Below are 21,264 nucleotides of genomic sequence, written 5' to 3'. Positions count from 1 at the left end.
CAACACACACATCCCCTCAAGCAGAAATAACGTTTGCTATTTTTGTACATTGGAGGAATTTTGATGCAAAGTCTGAGTGGAAAATTTCTAAACCTGATGCTTACATTTATTTTTGTATTTTCACTTAGTCTGAACCTGCCCTTGTCTCATTCCACAGAAGAAGCTGCAGGAAGTTTCTACCAAGTTCCGCTTATTCCAGAAACCAGCAAATTTTGAGCAACATCTGTTGGAGTGTAAAAGACTCCTGGATGAGGTGAAAACAGATGTGCATGTATTGGAGATGAATAGTGTGGAGCCCGAGATTGTTCAGTCCCAACTTGACCACTGTATGGTACGTGTGGTAGCTTCATTTTTCCCCTATCCATTGGGGTTGATTGACTGTCAGTAATTGTTCTATTTCCAATAGATTTGAAACTACTAATCAATAACTTGATTACTAACCTACAGTGAAAGTGTTCTTGTTCATGAATTTTCTGTTGGTTTAAACAGTCATTGACAAATGTTAGTAGTCCTAGTTTCTTTGGGTTTGTAGATTCTGAATAATAAATTGACAAATGACAGGCAAAAGCATTTTTTTTCACTTATAGCTAATTTAGCATGTAATAGAATAATCTTTGGAAATAGAGAAAGGTTATTATTACCAAAATTTGTGGCATTTTAATATATCTGAATCCCACTAAAATTGTGAAAGACTTTCACATCCTTAATTATATTTTGAGGACTTCAGATCTGAAGGATCGTGGCAAATAGATTCGTTTCAAGTTTTGTGGAAGAACGTGAAGTGGCATCTTTCACAGTGATCATTGAAAGGTCATTGTGGACATTGGAGTTTTCTTTGAACAAGGCTTCCTAGAAATCACATGGCTGGTGATGATTGATTACGATACCGCAGACCACGACGACTGATCATCTCAATTATCCTATTCAAGAAAAGAACATACTTGCTGATTTCAGTACAAAACCTATTTGTCTTGTCATAAGTGATTGTAGTTACATCCCAATATTGTATTTCCTGAGCAAGCTGTGTCTACAAAGGCTTGAGAGACTACCAAGAATGATTAATGATTCAAACACTGAAGTCGGAATATCGCTATAATAGGCCATGAAAATGCTATAATTTCTGTTTATTCTTGAAGACCAAAAAGGATTATGTCCAGAAAGTGACTTTTTTTTAAAATGAAAGTCAGCAGAGAGAAGTCCGTTTTTCTAATCACTTACCTGGTGTGGGAGGATGTTGCTCTGGGTTATTTAGAAGTTTAAACATGCATACTTCCACATTATCACTTATGTATGATTTTTACAACTTCTTTGAATAAACCCACTATCATGATTATTAAAATAAAAACTGGTCAATAGGTTTTAATTTTACTTAAAACTAATAAATAAGATATTTAATTGACCACCTTTGTAAGTGGGAAAATCATCTCCAATACATATTGTGATTATGAATTAGTGAGACCAGAGCAACAGTTCACCTTTCCAGCCTTGTAACACTTAGAGTATTTAATTCTTTCACTTTGTAGGAATACATTCACGCTTCTTCTAAGTGCATTTCCATAATTTGTATTAATTACCTTCTCAAGTAACTTGCTCCACAGACCGATGATCCTTGTCAGGAAACATTCCTGAATGACTTCCCTCCTCCTTGTAACTTTTAGTCATGGCCCCGTTGTGCTGTATGCCTGAATAAAATGTAAAATATTCCTGGATTTTGCACAGGCTAACTTTTTTACAATTCACTTAGCTGTAACTCAATCTAATAATTTTGAAAAATTAATTTATTAATCAAATTTATTGAAACAGATGCAAAAATCATTTTGTTACCTTGATGCAAAATCTGTTGAATGATGATGACTTGATCCATTTGGGGTCCTGCTCAAAACTGAATTCGCTCTGCCCAGGCTTTCATGGTTCACGCTGCCAGGATTTAGCCTTCGAGCAGAACTGAGTAAAGAGCACTTTTACGATTAAAGCATGTAATTTTACTCTGACTCTTTCAAAACCCAGAGCTAAATAATAATTAATAATTGGGGAAAAATAGTACATAAATCTCCTGCTTTCCAATCTCAGAATGCCACAGCATAAAAATATCTGTTTCTCCAGCCCTTATTAGAGCTACAGCATACTGGATTTTTACAAGATTTTTCTCCTGAGGTGATGCACCAGAAACCTGTCCAAATATTATACTCTTCTTCCCCTAACTTGTAGAAATTATATAAAAGCCTGAGTGAGGTCAAGTCTGATGTGGAAACGGTGATAAAAACTGGACGTCAGATTGTGCAAAAACAGCAAACAGAGAATCCCAAGGAACTGGATGAGAGGCTTACAGCACTGAAATTACAGTACAATGACCTTGGAGCGCAGGTTAGCAATTTCTTATGTTATTGTCAGAGATCTTTTCTGTTAGTGAGCATGTGAGTGCATGTGAATATTCTGAAGAGCATCTTACAATGTGGGACATAAATATCATTGCAGGCATGTCAAAAACAAATTAAGCAAGACTACAATTTCTCTATTATTTTTAAATAAAAATCAAATAAATTTGTTTCTGCATCTACAGGACTTAACAACTTGCTCTTGTTTTAAATTTTTCGTAAATAGATTACAGTAAGGAATGAAGAAATTTCTAATTTTGTTCTGGGGAACAGTAAAACAATGCAGAAAATTTATATTAGTTTGTTGGTGACTTTAGCAGCTACCTTTTATTTTTCTCCACTGGTATCCCTGAAAAACTTTTCTACCTTGTAGTTGTTTTTATGTTTGCTAGATCCCTTATGGCGTTGGGGTCCAACCATGAAATGTGAGATTGGGCGTAACATTTTGACCAGCCTGACTGTCAGTGAAAGTGTCCTTTCCTTGCAGGGTAAATGCGGAAACAGTCCAGTTTTTATTGCAGTTAGCAGCTTTTGTGACAATTCATTTCAGGCACAAGTTCACATAATTGCCAGCTTCTTAAATTGAGATTGGAATTTTTTTAAGACAGGATTGAAAATTTCCATTTCCAGAGGACTGATAAGGTATCATGGTGAGGAGGTTGATAAATTCCAAAAGCTATGCTTCAGTGATCTATTGGCTAGGACATACACAGCCAAAGTAGTTGAAGAATGATACACTTGAGAACTTGTTTGTGTGACCAATCAAACTGACTGATGACAGTGTTAAGGAAATGGAACCTGTCTACTCAGTATTCACAGATATTGAAGAGTTATATGCCGTGTAACTGGACCATTACATTGCTTTAAAAATATACTTGAACAATATACTCTCTGCTCAATCAATGATATTTTCCATTTTATTCTTGAATCTCCTTAGTCAATTCAGTGATATGTCAAGAGCAGTTTTATTCTATTGATCCATGGCCACAATTGGCTGCATTGCGATGGCACTGAAACTTTTCATGAATGACCCTTGCAGCAGGCAGACCAATGAAATGATTGTTATTTGTTGGGCTCGATTTAAATCTCTGGCCCCAGAGGTGGGAGTTCACTAAAATGTCCAATCAAGTCAAAATGGAAAATCCAACTCAAAATGAAATGCAATCACATCTAAGTAACATGACTTCTCTTGATCCAATTCATTGACTGAAAGATCATATATATTTAGTTGGTAATTCCAATTGCATTGTCTCCAGGAAAACACTGTCATGACCATGACAAGAGAAAATGCATGGTTCTTAAATGTCCTTGCGTAACTTTACACATTTTTATTGAGGATATTTATATGTTAGAAGCAAACCACCATATCATAAACTAGTTATGACAAAAATTTCAATGTCATCCAAGTTGATTTTGGCTTTTATAAAACAGTCGTCCATTATGATATAACATTCAAGTCAATATCCTTTCTTTTTCCAATTATCACCATTTTCATTGACGTTTAGTATCGCTAACAGAGCATTAGCAGCAACATTGATAGCAAAATCACTGTGAATGAAGCTGTCATTTCTAAACATTATTCCTAAAAATACAAGTCAATTTGTTTCAGCATCTTCAAGTTTTACATTCTACCTTCTTTATGTTTTTAAAATAAATATATGCCATTTACAGTTTGTTTCAGGTGTATATCCATATTCATACAAACCCTGTATTTCTGTTACTATCCAAGGAAGGTGGTTTACACTTGATAAACTGTCCTTGATTTCATCAGGAAAAAAACATAATCCTTTCCATCCTGACCAACCTCCATAATGTTCAGAGTTGGTACATTATGCTGTGGGCTTTCACTTCTGTGAACAGGAGCAAGAAATCCCTATGGCTCGGGTGAGAAATGCACAATGTTGCAATAGACCAGATCCATTACTTCATAGGTAATGTGCAGTCCATTCAAGTTATCTACTTTTGGAGTAGGATAAATTGGAGAAACAACCACTCTCATTGCAGCAAGTAATTCATGATAAACAATCATTTAATGTTTGAGTTCAGTGCTGGTGTATGGATCTGCTGAGCTCACAGGAGTTGACTTTGCACCTCTGCCAAACGTGTGTCACTGTTACTGTAGTAAATGACCCTACAACATAACAAAAAAAATGGTTGCTATCATCTGAGGGACAGCACATTAAAACAATTCCCCAGACAGAGAGTAATTGATAAAGTATCTTGAAGCAGCAAAGCAGTCTCTGCCCAGGAATCCAGCCATTCCCTGTGAAGGGAATGGCCAGCTCCAGTATGAATTAAGTGATGCTTAATCAGTGTGGAGTATTTTAACAAATAAATTTCATCCGTTGGGAGCCCCTGTGCACCCAGACTGTGCTGAGAAATAAAAGGCAGAGTAATCAGATCATTAAGTCATTAATAGGTGCAGGCAATCACAAATAAAAACGAAATTCAGCACAGCATGGGGATCATTAAGCTAATGCTGGGTTCACAGCTGCACCTATCAGTCAGGTAAAACAATTAACAACTATTTTTATTTCATTCTTTATTGAATTTTTGTCTGTGAAACTTCCAAGTATGCTTCGTTGCAGAACGTAGCGAGAACGTAGCATTAATCATTAATTTGTTCATGTGAAGCAAAATAAACAGCAAACCAGGTTGGAAAAAAAATTCTGTTTTCAATCTACCTGAAGAAGATCTAACTTGCTTAACATGGTGAAAGGATATCCTCATTAATAGCAGCCCCCTGACCCATCAAGGAAGTATCCACCAATCTGCTGTTGTGTTAAGGGAATATTTTTTTACACAGTGGGTGGATGGTTGGAAATACACATCCAATATTCAAACTTTGGTTTCAGTGAATGCTTTTTGGCATCCTGGATTCTTCTGCCCAAAGGTTCAAGTATGCTGTTCCTTTATTTCTCTGCAGGAACAGGAAACCTACCCATTGTTGATTTTGGCATTGATGCTTGCTGCATAACAAATTCATAGACACGTCACAGTTGTTATCCTAATACTGTAATATTTTAAATAGAGATTGTATTCGTATTTGCATCAGCACCAAAAAGGATGACCATGCATTTCTCAAACTGGAAGCATAGTGTATTATTTTGGAGTGAGGCTAAGGGGAAATATTGCAACTCAACATTGCTGGCAGAAAGCTTCACTTGCTGAATATTGAGATAATAAAATGTGAGGCTGGATGAACGCAGCAGGCCAAGCAGCATCTCAGGAGCACAAAAGCTGACGTTTCGGGCCTCGACCCTTCATCAGAGAGGGGGATGGGGAGAGGGAACTGGAATAAATAGGGAGAGAGGGGGAGGCGGACCAAAGATGGAGAGTAAAGAAGATAGGTGGAGAGAGTATGGGTGGGGAGGTAGGGAGCGGATAGGTCAGCCCAGGGAAGACGGACAGGTGAAGGAGGTGGGATGAGGTTAGTAGGTAGATGGGGGTGCGGCTTGGGGTGGGAGGAAGGGATGGGTGAGAGGAAGAACCGGTTTGGGAGGCAGAGACAGGTTGGACTGGTTTTGGGATGCAGTGGGTGGGGGGGCAAGAGCTGGGCTGGTTGTGTGGTGCAGTGGGGGGAGGGGACGAACTGGGCTGGTTTAGGGATGCAGTAGGGGAAGGGGAGATTTTGAAACTGGTGAAGTCCACATTGATACCATTAGGCTGCAGGGTTCCCAGGCGGAATATGAGTTGCTGTTCCTGCAACCTTCGGGTGGCATCATTGTGGCAGTGCAGGAGGCCCATGATGGACATGTCATCTAGAGAATGGGAGGGGGAGTGGAAATGGTTTGCGACTGGGAGGTGCAGTTGTTTGTTGCGAACTGAGCGGAGGTGTTCTGCAAAGCGGTCTCCAAGCCTCCGCTTGGTCCCTAAACCAGCCCAGTTCGTCCCCTCCCCCCACTGCACCACACAACCAGCCCAGCTCTTCCCCCTCACCCACTGCATCCCAAAACCAGTCCAACCTGTCTCTGCCTCCCTAACTGGTTCTTCCTCTCACCCATCCCTTCCTCCCACCCCAAGCCGCACCCCCATCTACCTACTAACCTCATCCCACCTCCTTGACCTGTCCGTCTTCCCTGGACTGACCTATCCCCTCCCTACCTCCCCACCCATACTCTCTCCACCTATCTTCTTTACTCTCCATCTTCAGTCCGCCTCCCCCTCTCTCCCTATTTATTCCAGTTCCCTCTCCCCATCCCCCTCTCTGATGAAGGGTCTAGGCCCGAAACGTCAGCTTTTGTGCTCCTGAGATGCTGCCTCACATTTTATTATCTTGGAATTCTCCAGCATCTGCAGTTCCCATTATCTCTCACTTGCTGAATATTGTTTGTTGAAGTATATTGGATGTTTGAGTGCTCCTAAGAAGCGATGCTCCTCACCTCAGCTTGAAGTCAGAACATTATTCCTAAAGCACTGTTTATGTTGCGTTCATGTGAGAGAAGGCAAATATAAAACATCAAGCGAGTTGATTGGCAGTTTGTGTTGCTGTGATACAGATTGTGGGTTTTACATATCATGGCAATGGTGTAGGCACATTGAGAGGAAGCAATTGAGAGACAGACTGGGAAAATAACACCCTTCCTGACACCATCTCAGTTTGCACTGCCTGTGGTAGACTGATATTAACATATTATTGGTCTTTGAATATTCATTACCAGAATAGTAGAGTTGCTATGGGAGAGAATATACCAGTATGATGCTTTTTAAAATTACTTTTTTGTATCCTTGCCAGTTAAAATTAGGGATTTTAAACAATCTGAATGCCAACATTGCCTGTTAATTTCAAGGTCATTTTTAAAAGTTACAGCTTTTATTCTATCCAATTTAGTTTAAACTTCACCTTAAAAGTATATCTTTGGCTGAGCCCTGATAGTTATCATCTTGGCTGTTTATGAAGCATGCCACCTGAAACTGAATTGGGACTGTTGACAGAGATAATGGGAACTGCAGATGCTGGAGAATTCCAAGATAATAAAATGTGAGGCTGGATGAACACAGCAGGCCAACCAGCATCTCAGGAGCACAGAAGCTGACGTTTCGGGCCTAGACCGTTCATCAGAGGCTCTGACGAAGGGTCTAGGCCCGAAACGTCAGCTTTTGTGCTCCTGAGATGCTGCTTGGCCTGCTGTGTTCATCCAGCCTCACATTTTATTATCTTGGGACTGTTGACACATGACTTCACGTTGCATCTTTGAAGTATGGAACAATTGCCAATAAATCTGAGCTACGTTGAATCCAGGCTTGAGAACAGAGGGACACTGTATTCACCCAGATGTGTACTGTGACTTGTACCAGCTCCTGGTTCACCAATGCTGTAATTCCCATACTTTGATCCTTGTGTCAGATCGATCTTTATTTTACCCTCCATGCCTGACTATCTCTGTCATCTCCCTCCAGTGGTACAGCCCCACCCCCAGTAACTTTATTTCTGCAATTCTGGTCACATGGGCCGTTGTATGTGCTGCAATGTTAATCACTTGCAGCTTGTGTTGGGGTAGCTTGACTGATTCTCCAGGTCTACTTCATTTACTGTGAAAGAGGATATAGTCTGAATTCGAAGAGGCCCTTGTCTGAAATCAGATAAGATTTAGTGCATGATAATTGTGATGCACAAGTTATGTTAACAAGTTAGAAATTGGTACCAAGATTTTTAAGAAACAAAGGGATATAAGATTTTCACACGAACGATCTTGAAATGTTTTGCCTTTTCCTTCCCAAGTCCTAAATATGTCATCATATTGGGTACAGCTTAATGCAGTTTCCAGCATCAATCAATTTTGGAGTTATTACTTTATATCAAATGCACTCCCTAAGTCCTTCACTGCGTTGTTGTGAGTTTGCCATGAGTTATCCTAGCTCTGGAATTGCCAATGAAGTGTAATCTACCCTCTCTGGTTCTCTTAAGGGAGAAAAATAGACCAAAAGTTTTCATTGTAATGTAATTATAAATCAGGAGCTGGAGCTTTAAATAAAAAAAAGTCAAAAGAATTGAGGAAAGTCTTGAAATTACAATTACCAAGTAAGTGGCATGGACCGTTTCATGAAGTTGCATACTGTCAAGTCTCCAGGTCCAGATGGACTTCATCTTTGGAGCCTGGAATAATTTGGTGATGAGGTGGTCGATATTTTTGTTGTTAACTTTCCAAAAATTTCAAGATTTAGGAAAGGCTTCAACGGACTGGAAAATAACAGGTAAAACCTATGTTCAAGAAGAGTGAGATGCCAAAGCAGAAAACATTTTTACAGTTAATTGGATGTCTGTCATGTGAAACCATTGAAGAGGTTATAGTCTAATATCTAGGGAACCTCTGAGAATATCAGCAAGATATGGGATGGCCATGTGAAGATGAAATCATGTTTAACCAATTTATTAGATGTCTTTGAAGGAACAGCATATGCTGTGGATAACGCGTAGCTGGTAGATGTGTTTTGCTGAGATTTCCAGAAGGCATTTGATGCGGCACGATATGAGAAAATTGCAGAAAATAAAAGCTTATAGTGTGGGGGAACATATTAGCAATTGTGGAAGATTGGGTAGCTAGCAAAAAAATAAGGTGTATGTATAAATGGGCCTTTGTCTGATTGACAGGATGTGATGATTGGTGCCCCACAAGAATCAGTGCTGAGGCCTCAATATTTTATAGTTTACGCCAGTGACTTAGATGAGGTGAGAAAAAGCATGGGGGCTAATACGACAAATGACACAAATGTCGACCACATCTCTTCAGTTTTCTTTACACTTCTTTATTTTTGATAATAGTCTAAAAACTGAAAATAGGGCTGTTTTAAATGAAAGACTGTAGAAAAAAAGTGTTTGACTTTTTTCTATTGAAGTCACTGAAACTCATTGTCATTTGTTCATGGTGTTGCATTGCAAGATATGAAAGAGGAGAGATATGGTGGTTGGGCACCGAGTGTGTATACAGAGTGAGATTTGGCCAGTAATAGATTGTGCAATTGTGCCAGGTTCTAGCTGCCGCAAGTCATCAGTCTAAAGGCAACTGTCTGGTTCCAGTGCAGCTGATACTTGTTGTGTGTGAGTTCTTAAGGGGCAGAGATCTCAAGAGTGGAAGAAGTGCCTGTGTCTCTATCTTTCTGCAGTAAAAGTAATCACGGCCGAGTGAAGCCAGTTATTTTCTCTGACAAGTTGATATAAGCAGTTGCCTTTAATCTGTAACTAATAGACTTTATAATCAGTGTACCTTTAAATGGTGCTTCCTGCAAAGAAATGAAAAACTTCCCAAAGTAAATTGAAGAACAGAAGGTCTTGGAAAGCAAGAGGAGCAACTCGTTATATCCTGTGGACTGGTGATATTGAACCGTGTTTTCTCAGTATTTGTCCCTCCATCATAACTCCAGTATTTTCTTAAAAGCCATTCTCAGTATTGAGTTCAATAATTTTAGGACCTAAACACTACCATGTCCCAGCACCCCCACCCCACACACCAGGCCTTGTTACCACATAGCCCTGCCATTAAACAACCCCTGTTGTTACTCACTAACAGTCTCCATTAACACCTCTTCACCCTCCCAGTCTGTTCACTAGCAACTCCTTTGTCTGTCCAATGTCTTTCTGTCTCTTTGGACTCTATCCTATCATTTACTCCCTACCCACCACTTCCCTATTTTCTGCATATAGACTGACAACTCCCCAATCACCATCAGTTCTGAGGAAGGGTCACTGGGCCCAAAACATTAACTCTGTTTTCTCCTTCACAGGTGCTGCTAGACCTGCTGAGTTTTTCCAGCACTTTGTTTTTGTACCAGTATTTTGTTTTTCGTTTTCTCTGCATGTTTGGGTGGGGATTTTATTTGAGTTAGATTTTCAATGAGTAGACTTGTACGTTAGTAATTCATAATTTTGTTCAGCTGTGGCCAGAATTTGTTTGCAGTTATCTTTTATGACTGCTGCAGGAATAATAGGGCTCAAGTTTCAATGCACATTTCCAAATGGGTTGTAACAGGACATCAGAAAGTTTTATGTGAAAAAGACATAAGAAATTTGCAGAACAAAACAGTTAGGTTGAATGGGTATTAAAAATTTGGCAGGTGGAGTACAATGTGGAAAACTGTGAAGTTCACAAAAAAATTTGTGTGCAAGTACAATGGGTCATCAAGAAAACCAATGTAATACTTTGCTTTATTATTAAAGGAGTTGAAATAAGGCTGTTTCGGTTGCACAGGCCCCTGGGAGACCATATGAATGTTGGGTGCTGTTTTGATGACCTCATTTAGAAAAGGATGCAGGTAGATTGGAGGTTGTTCTTAGGAGATTTGCTTGATTGATAGCTGAAATGAGTAGATTATCTTACACTGATGGCTTTGACAGATGGATTGTTACCACCAGAGTTTAAAGAGTGAGGGATGACTTGTTTAAAATGTACCAGTTCCTGAATGTTCTTATCACAGTGGACATGGAAAATATGCTGTTTTGTGAGTAATTTCCAAATAGACAGTCTCCATGATGGAACAGTGACAAGGAGACAATGTTGTGTGACTTTGGAAATCTCTGTCTCGTGGATTTTTTTTTAAAGCAGAGGCAGCTAGATTTTTGTTGGGCATGGGAATCAAAGGTTATTGAGGGTCAGTGACAATTGGAGTTTGAAACACTAATAGATGGTGTATTATCTTATTGAATGCCAGATCATGACCAAGGATCCAGATGCTCTACTTCTGCTCCACTGCCATATTGGTTACAAAAAAAATGTTGAATCTGAGACTTGAACTGATCTCATTGAAAATTGAAAATGTAAATGCTGCCTGTTCAGGAGCCAGCAGTCAATGAGAGCAAGACTGATAACTGAATTGATCTTGAGGCAAGAAAGAACAGTGGGGGGAGGGGTGCAGGGCATTGGCTCAGTAGTTAGCATTGCTACCTGACAGCACCAGGGGCACGGATTTGATTCCAGCCTCAGACATCTGTCTGTGGGGAGTTTGCACATTTTCCTCGTATCTGCATGGATCTTCTCCAGGTGCTCCGGTTTACTCCCACGGTTCAAAGATGTGCAAGCCAGGTGGATTGGCCATGCTAAATTGCCCATAGTATCCAGGGACCTGTAGGTTAGGTGCATTAATGACGGGAAATGGAGGATTACAGGGATAGGGAAGGGATAGGGGCCTGGATGGGATTCTTTACGGAGGGTCGGTACAGACTTGATGGGCCGAATGGCCTGTTTTCCCGCTGTAGTGATTCTATAATATAGGGAAAGCAGGACTGTGGGTCTGTTCCCTGGCCAGTATTTCCCAAGTTCCCCTCCCTCATTTACCCTCTTAGCTTCATTGAGCGAGTTTCCTCCTTCTCTGCCACCCTCTTTCTTTTCATTACATTTTCCCTTTGGCCCTCTTCCCTTCTCCATTCATTCTGTGGCTTCTCTCCTCGCCTTCCCTGTTCTCAATTTTCCAACTTTCTGTTGAATATTAGGTGGGGAAAAGTTCTCAATCCACCTCATCGGCACGCTGCTTTTCCATTTGCAAAGTAACTCAATTAAAATTCCTCAGCAGTACAAAAGTAAGATGACTACAGGGAATCTGTGAAAGATGTTGACAGAGTGAGAGCTTTATTTCTTGTACACTCCTCCCTGCTGACTGCTGAACATTTATTATTTGCAAAACACCGTTAATTTCTTTGCAAACCCAATTGTCACCGTGTGTTCTTGTCACAAATACTTTCAATCAGTTTGAGGTTTTGTGCTCTGTAACATTCTGCTGTAGATCAACAGAGCATGACATTCATATAGAGCAGTTCAGGGATACCATGATGTGTTCAATGTGATTCTGGGTGTTTTACTGCAAAATTAAACTCAGGCTTTTTGCTCTAAACAGAAGATCAACCAGTGTGGGAGAACAATGCATATGTAAGGGGAAATGACATGATGAAAGAGGATATTTTTATTTAGCCGATGGGCCTTGCAATAACTGACTCCTGCAGGTTGGGCTGGGATGAAAGTTTTTCTTCTCTGTTTGCTATCAAAGCCTCTGAGTACGGTTTTGCCATTTCATTCCAGTCCTACATTGGCCTTAAACTACAACTTGAAACTGCTTGTACTGGTAGAAGTCAACAATAAAATCCTATAGTCCCTCATGACACAAAAACATAACTTTATTATCATAGAATGAGATTTAAGTTATGTTATTCATGAAACATATATGTGGAGAATTGAGTTGTATCATTTACAACTGCCCATAAAGAAATATTCAAAAGCTAAAAATGCTGGTCATTTAGGGAAACAGTCCACACCAAATGATTAGATTGTCCAAAGATGTGCAGGCTAGTTGGATTGGCCAAGCTAAATTGCCTGTAGTGTTTAGGGAAGCCTAGATTAGGTGAGTTATAGGGGGATAGATCTGAGTGGGATGCTCTGTGGGTCAGTGTGGACTTGTTGGGCCGTAGGGCCTGTTTCCACACTGTAGAGATTCTATGACGATGAAAATATTCCGCTCAAGGCATGTTTCAATATCGGATTGAATTTTGATTTTCTCTAAATTATTCACCTACTGCATAATTTGAACATACTAATTGCACTGTGCATTTCCCTGGTGCTGTCAAAGCATTATTTTCAAGTTCATTAATTCCTTCATGTCACCATCCAGATTTCTGTTCTTCCCCTTTCCCTCCACCATGTCCCTCTTCTAGTGTTTTACCTCCTTGTTTTGCACTCATCTCTTTGTTTAAAATCCTAATCTCCCCATTGATTCTTCCAGATTTTTTTTTCTACTCTTCTCCTTGTCCTGTCTCTTACAGTTCTCTTCCTTCAGCCACTTACCCCTTCTTATTCATTCTGTTCCTACTTTCTCCCCTTGCTGTCGTCTCCGTACGTTGTCTTCCCTTTACGCACTCATTTACAGGATTGCTCAAATTCTCTTTATAGGTGCGTAATAATGTTTGCATTATAAGTGTTAATGCTGACAGAATTCAAGCTGCAGATGGCAGTGTGCCCTTCCATGAAGTACACTTAGCGTCTTGAAATGGGAAATAAAATTTGTCAGCCATGGCTGTACCAGAGGAAATCTCTTATATGTATGCTAATAGATGATAGCAATTCATTTCAGCAGTAGAAAATCTGTACTGCATGTTTGGATTTGGATTATTGATTCAATTTTTAGCATCACAAGGTAACATGCATGTACGTGAATAGCTTGTACCTCTGGAACTAGAAAGCCAAGATGGTTAATTAATGGTCTCAAGAGAGGAGGGAAGAGCAGACAAGCAAAATAGAAAGGTCAGTGACTGCTGATAGAGGATGTGCCATTCATCCAGCTTGCATTTCAGCTGGGTACAACATTCAAATAAATGTTGAGCATTGATTGCTTAGGTTACATACCAACTCCTTATAATGGAGACATTTGTCTCTGGTATAAATGTCAGGTAAGTAGCTACCTGCCAGCTGCAGGATTATATATCACAAGAAAACCTTGTGTCGGAGAGTGAGCAATTCCTTGTTTTTATAGTATGAGCCATCTGAATGATTGGAGACAGTTAAATCTGCTGTATTTGTTTTTACGAGCAGAATCATAGAGGGGCTGATCCATATTCAGAGAAAGAAGCATCAAGATTAAAATGAATGCCTTGGTATAAAAATGCACCCTTTTGGATTTTCACAATGTTTATTGAATACCTGAAATGTGCAATCCATCTTTTTTTTTCTGTTTGACCTGAAAGCTATTGCTTTCCACTTCAAACACAATGTTTTTGAGTTAACAATCACAATTTGGCTCCTCATGTGATGGTGGTCGGACTGAGTCTTGCATTCAGAGGGTAGAGGTCTGTGTCCAAGACGTTTCTGAAAAGCTTAAATGAGGCTAATTATGAAGGCACGAAAGAAAATCTGGCTAAAATTGATTGTCAAATTACCTTAAAGAAAAGGTTGTTTGAAATGTCGTCGCAGACACAGAAGAGGATATTTCGCAGGTACATTCCAAAGAATCTTTAAAAAAAATTCTAAGGACAGAGCCACTATCCTTGGTGAACTAGAAAGGTTAAAGATGATATCAAAATTGAAGAAAAAGCAAATAATTGTGCAAATTGTGATGGGTGAGAAGATTAGACTGAATATGACAAAAAACAATGACTTAAGAAATGAATAGGCACAGAAGAATAAGAATACACAAGAAAGATAGGCACAAATATAAAAATAGATGTTAAAACTTTCTTGAAATATTCATAAAAAAGAGTCAGCAAAGTATTTGTTGATCGAAAAAGTGTCTGCAAAATTTATAATGGAAAATTTAAAATATGACAGATGAATTGAGCAGTGATTTTTGAATCAGGCTTCACAATATTGGATGCCAGAAATGCTGCAGGGACAGTGGTAAAGTAGGGAATGAAAGGGAGGGAGAAACTCAGAAAATCTCGATCACCAGAGGAGTGGTATGAGAGTTGTTGGTACAGTAGCTGACATGTGCTCAGGTCCTGATGGGCACCATTCTTGGAATTTGAAAAGAATTGACTGGTGCATTAGTTGTTTTTATTGGTCTCCCTCCACTCTTTCATAACAGCATCTGTGGAGGGAGAAAGAGAGGTGGTATTTTGTGTCCAGTATGACTTCTTCAGAACATCAGTTTGCTACTCCAGACTCAAATTTTAATTCTATTTTTTTCTGTACAGATATTACCAGTCCTGCTGAGGTTCTCTAGCATTTCCTGCTTTTTATTACAATATCAAGAGGCTATACTAGAGTTGTATAGGCACAGGTGAGACCATGTCCGGAGTATTGAATATTTTATCGGTCACCCTGTTTAAGGAAGGATGCAAATGCATCGGAGGCATTGTCCAAAGGTTCTGTCAGACTGATACAAATGGGAAGGTTGCCTTATGAAGAAATGATGAATAGGCAAGTGTTTGTATTTGCTGGCATTAAGTAGAGTAAGAGGCAACAAGATTGCAACATGTACGATTTTGAGTAAGCTTGACAGGATAGATATGGAGAAGAAGTTCCCTGTTGTGGGAGGATCCAGACTGGAACTTGGGGTCATTGCTTAAAAATTAGGTGCCACTCACTTAAAACCGGTGAGGTGAAATGGTTTTTTTCAAAGTCATGAACTTCCTACATGACAAGCTGATTTATTCAGAGTCTTTGAATACTTTTAAAACCCAATTGTACTGATTCATGTGAGCAAGGTTGTGAAAGTTTACAGGAGTAAGCTAGAATGCAGATCATCCCCAGTCTTATCGAATAAGAGAATAGGCACAAAAGACTGAATGGATTACTAATGCTCCTTGCTTGTATCATCGACCACTGAGTCTGCAAGAAACCAGTCCAAATTATAATCATTTGCTTTGAGTGCAGAACTACTGGAATTTGTACATGTGATTTAATCGAATAAGTCAGAGTGGGATGTAAAATAAAATGCCTATTGCCAGGATTATCTGAGATTGGAAGAAGTTTTAAATCCGAAGAAAGTTGTAACGTTTTAAAAGAAAACTGGTCTCTACAACTACAGTGAGGCCTATCTAACCGCAATCTGGAGAAAAAAAAAGTACATTTTGTCTTTTGCCTTCCCCTTCATTTGTGGCCAGACAGTGGGACTGAGGTATTCTGCGAGGTGTAACCTGGGGAGCAGCAACGGAAGAACCTATGTTTGGAGGTCTCTGCAGAGGTGCAAGTATTGTCCGCCTCAGTCCAATGTCAAAAGCCACATAACATCAGGTTATCGTCCAACAGGTTTATTTGAAATCACAAGCTTTTGGAGTTGTAGCCCCTTCACCATGTTAAATGAGAGACAAGCACACAGAACTTATGGGCAGAGAGATTGTGGGCAGCGAGATCAAAAGATCATACAAATGTTATTAGTGGAGTGTTAAATAATAAGTCAATAGGTGATCAGAATAATAGGTGATCAGAAGTTTCAATTGTTGTGAATAAAGTGTCAACAGCTAAATAACAAGCAAAGGGATGACCTATAATCTGATTAAATGAGGAAGAGAGATAATAACAAAGAATTAAAAAATAAAGTAGTGCTGGAGACAAAACACATGACTGGAATAACATATTAGGTATAACAGTTGCATGCCGAGGATCTAACCAAAACAACAAGGCATCCAAAACTGTACAAACTAATTAAAGAAGAGTGATCAAAACAATTTAGCAAGGTGATGGCATCAATACATGACAGTGAGGAAAGTTTTACAGACAGAAAACAGTGTGGTGGGGTCACATCTCGCACAACATGTATCTAAGATCACAGTTGAGGCCAATGTCATGGGTATGGAACTTGGCTATCAGTTTCTGCTCGGTGATTCTGTGTTGTATATCTTGAAGTCCACCTTAGAGGACATTTACCCGAAGATTGGAGGCTGAATGTCCTTGACCGCTGAAGTGTTCCCCAACTGGGAGGAAATGTTCCTGCCTGGCAATTGTCACGCAGTGTCCATTCATCTGTTGTCATAGCGTCTGCATGGCTTTGCCAATATACTATGCCTTGGGGCACCCTTGCCTGTAGTGTGTGAGGTAGACAATTTTGGTCGAGTCACATGAGTATCTCTTGTGTATCTAGTGGGTGGTGTTTAATGATCTGTCATGTCTTGCAGAGGTTGCCATGGCTGGGTTGTACAGTGTTATGGTTGATGTTGTCCTGAAGGCTGGTTAGTTTGTTGTGAACAGTGGTCTGTATAATGTTTGGCAGTTGTTCGAAGGTGAGAAGTGGGGGTGTAGAGATGGTCTTGGCGAGATGCTCATCATCATCGATGACGAGTTGAAGGCTGTGAAGAACATGGCATAGTCTGGGGAAATACTGGACAACGAAGGGTACTCTATCGTTTGTATCCTGTGTCAGTTTTCTGAGGAGGTCAACACGGTTTTTCACTGTGGCACATTCAAACTGGCAATCCATGAGCTGAGCATTGTATCTCATCCTCATGAGGCCGTCCTTCAACACCTTCAGGTGTCCATCACATTCCTCCTCAACTGAGTAGATCCTGTGTATGCACATTTCTTGCCCATAGTGGGTGACTTCTTTAATATGTTTAGGGTGAAAGTTAGAGAAGTGCAGCGTTATGAGGTTATCACGGCTTGTGGTAGAGTGAGATACTAAGGTGCCCGTAGTTGATGGAGATGAGTGTGTCCAGGAATGAGGCTGATTCTGAATAATAGTCCATGTTAAATCTGATGGTGGGGTGAAACTTGTTGATATAGCTACATAGTTGTTTCAGTGATTCCTCACCATGAGTCTAAAGGAAGAAAACGTCTTCAATGCATCTGGTGTATAATATTGGTCAGAAGTCCTGCGCAGCGTCGAAGGCTTCCTTTAACTTGTGCATGGAAATGTTGTCATATTGGAGTGCAGGTTTGGTTTCCATGGCTGTTCCCTTGTGTCTGGATGAAGAACAGGTTGTTGAAGATATTAGCGTTGTGGTGGAGGATGAAGCAGATGAGTTGTACGATGGCGCCTGGAAATTGACAGTTGTTGGTATTGACTACTGAAGCTGTAGTAGTGGTGCCATTATCGTGGGGGATGCTGGTGTAGAGTGCTGAAACATCCGTTGTGATGGGAGGAATGTTTGCTTCTTATTCAGCTGTTGACACTGTACCAACACCGTCTAACACTTTTGATCACCTGCAGAGACTTATTATTTGACACACTGGGGAGGCGATGGCCCCGTGGTATTGTCGTTAGACTGTTAATTCAGAGACCCAGAAAACATTCTGGGGACCCGGCTTCAAATCTCATCATGGCAGATAGTGGAATTTTAATTCAATAAATATCGAGAATTAAAAATCTAATCGTGACCATGAATCCATTGCCGATTGTCGGGAAAAACCCATCTGGTTCGGTCACGTCCTTTAGGGAAGGAAACTGCCATCCTTACCTGGTCTGGCTACATGTGGCTCTTAACTATCCTCTGGGCAATAAGTGCTGCCTCGCTAGTGATGTCCTCATCCCATGAATGAATAAAGATTAAAAAAACTCCACTCACACCATTTGTATGATTTTTGATCTGTGTGCCCTTGATCTCTCACTCTGCCCAAAAATTCTGTGTTCTGTTTATCTCTCACTTCACCTGATGAAAAGGCTATGCTCCAAAGGCTGGTGATAGCAAATAAACCTGTTGGACTATTACTTTGTGTCATGTGACTTCTGACTTTGCTCCCATGATGGCGATGCTGTTGAATGCACCTCTGGAGCTTGACGTGAGACAAGATAGGGCCACGTCTACATGTGCCTGATGTAGCACATGGAGGGAATAGATACTTGGCTAGTACTGTTGTCCTAAGCAACAAAACAATTTTGTTCTACCCATCTCTATTGTAATGTGGCTCTGTCTATCTACCCTGAATCTTCATCTTCACTGATCAGTGCAATGGCTGGCCTAATAGTAGCAATTCAACCCTGAAAGACAGCAGCATTCATCCAGGTAACCAGTGTCAGAGGCTTGTATTCTCCTCATGTCACCAGATCTGTCTGCACTCCTCCGGAAGGTGGCGCTGATGAGATCTCTGGCCACTTCCGTAAGAGCCGGACTGTTGGTAATTTCAGTGAAGTTGCCACAAACTGAAGGAAGAGCTTTTCCTGAAGTTTCTGAAAGTCAGTCCTAAAGATGAAGCCAGAACTGCCTTGTACCAAACATTCTCATTAACTCTGATATCCATGAGCATCCTTTTTTTAGGACAGGTCCTATGACTTCTAAGACTTGGGGAAATATTGACACCGGATTCAAGATCAGGAGTTAGCACCCTCCTTAACTCTGTTGCGGTATTTAGCATTGGTTGTGCGGATCTTTATTCTAAACAGTATGAGAGATTTAACAATGTAGGTACTTTGTGCTTTGTTTTCATGGAACTAGACAGTCTCTTTCCTTCTCCCTCACCTCCTTCACCACATTACCTTGACCAGGTTTTGGAGACTAGTCTCATTGGAATTGTTTGTACCTCTTTTGGAATATCTATGCATCTTCTATGGCTTTCAGTGCAACTCAATCTTAGATGAGGTAGCCAATGGAGCTACCTGACTGACTTAGCCAATTATTTTCAAATTTAATTGTAGTTCTTCCAGCCTGTGGCTGCACTGCTCAGGTTGATGGTCTTTTAAAGACAGCATTCCAATTTACGAACAAAAAACAGCAGCATATCATACCAACTCAGCTTAGAATTTGTACTTAACAGTTGTCAATGAGTGTTTGAATGAACTTGCTTTCCACAATGATTGGAGAAGTCAGGCTCACAGAGTATCAATGAGCAGGAGTCCTCTCTCATTTGACATACATTCTTAATAATTTGCCATGTCAAACTTAAAGGAATCTATTCTGAAGCACCAATACAAGGGTATTCAAAAACAGAGTTTGAAAGTTAGATTAGGATTTTCTTAAATTTTGGGTGTTTAGTCAAGCTGAATGAAACAATTCTGTTTTATTTTGAAGGTTGCTGACAAGAAATTCTCTTTCTCAAAAAAAGTACAGTTTTTGTTTTGTTCAGCCCTTCAGATTGTTTACTGCCAGTCATGTAAATATCATGAAAATAAATGTGAAACAGATCATTTAATATTTGTGACATTTTATCTACTCAAAACATCAATGCGTTGCAGTTCAGCTAGTTTGATGAAATTACTTCTAAGGAATCATAATGATAACAAGCGAACTAATCTGTTTACTGTCCCACTTGTGATGCTATGAAGTAACCTTGGGGCTTCAAAATGACATCCACCGCACTCATCCATTTACAGTCTGGGCTGCACCATGTGTTATTTTGGGGGCATTGTTGCATGCCTGAAGATATTCAAAATTGGCAGATTGGCATCACACAATCAATGTATAACATTGATTTAATAATGGCATTGCCACTTTGAACTTGATGCTTCAATATTTCATCTCTTAACTGTGCTCATTCAGAAGTGGGAACAGCCAATTGTGTACACTATTTAAATAGATCATTTGAATGGTTTCAGGTTATTTGCTTATTTCTGTTGACTGTTGCTGTGACTGAGCTCTTGCTGATTTCTGGCATTCTTTAGCTTGACTTCTAACAGTGTGTGGTGACGCCCATTGGTGAAGACCATTGTCCTGACTACAAGGTCTTCACACAAATCTCTTCCTCTAATCCAGTCTTAATTTGGAGAATAAACAAATGGCAACTTTGCTGCTGGAAGAGAAAGAAGGCGGAGGCTGAGAAGGCTCTCAACAGAAGGCCACGTGCATGCAGAATGATCATGGAATAATGTGCGAGGCATATTTGTGTAAATTCAGAAAACAAATGTCAATTGCTACAGCCACAAATACAACCTCAAAACAGTTTGAGGATGGCATTGACGGGGGCTATCAAAGAGCCATGATACTTCACATTCCTTCCAGGCTTGAGTTAGAGATACTTGTGCCATCCTCCACACTGTCAGCCATTGCTTTTCAGGATTAGTCACTGCATTCCATGACGGCTGAACATTTTAATTCTCTCTTGCCAGCAGGAAGAAGATGAAGTAAGCATATGACTTCTTCAGATTTGAAAACTTCCTGTCTTACAGGGTCTTTTTGATTCCATCTATGTATTGCTTTTCAACCTTGTGATGTACTACAACCACCTCTTCGTCCAGCTAATGTGCCATCCGACAAAGTTTATTGCCCCACAGTATGATATCGTCAGCTTGCAGCAGACCACTGTGGTAGATGGTCATGCGGCAAACCACAGGGTAGCTGCTGGACAACAAAGACCATCCTTTATGAATAATGACTCCAACTTATCAGCAACATTTATGCAATGAAAGCCACACTACAACACAATATAGTAGAGCAGAAGCAAAAGAGAGACACGACAATTTGCCTGTTTGCGTGTGCATTATATGTTCAGTCGGAGTATGTCGTTCCGATTTTGTTTTATCATTTTGGCAAATTCTGTCTTTATCCAGGGTCACACTCTTATGTTCATACACTCTGTCCCAGCTTGCCGTGCTTTGATTATCATTA

At 40.1% G+C, this 21,264-nt stretch overlaps 1 protein-coding gene across 11 annotated transcripts in view; it reads left to right on the top strand.

The window, feature by feature from the left end:
• The window catches only part of dmd (dystrophin), a 1,835,475-nt gene that overhangs the window by 893,131 nt on the left and 921,080 nt on the right, over nucleotides 1–21,264 (top strand). For all 11 annotated transcript variants that reach the window (XM_059650343.1, XM_048540566.2, XM_048540567.2 and 8 more), the window contains 2 exons: nucleotides 158–331; nucleotides 2,209–2,364. In XM_059650343.1, the coding sequence (XP_059506326.1) occupies nucleotides 158–331; nucleotides 2,209–2,364 (330 nt within the window). The remainder of the gene's footprint in view (nucleotides 1–157; nucleotides 332–2,208; nucleotides 2,365–21,264) is intronic.

The sequence above is a fragment of the Stegostoma tigrinum genome, chromosome 12 (assembly GCF_030684315.1).
Source record: "Stegostoma tigrinum isolate sSteTig4 chromosome 12, sSteTig4.hap1, whole genome shotgun sequence".
Classification (NCBI taxonomy): domain Eukaryota; kingdom Metazoa; phylum Chordata; class Chondrichthyes; order Orectolobiformes; family Stegostomatidae; genus Stegostoma; species Stegostoma tigrinum.
Note: the sequence above shows the minus strand (reverse complement) of the source record. Positions and strands in the feature narration are given on the sequence as shown.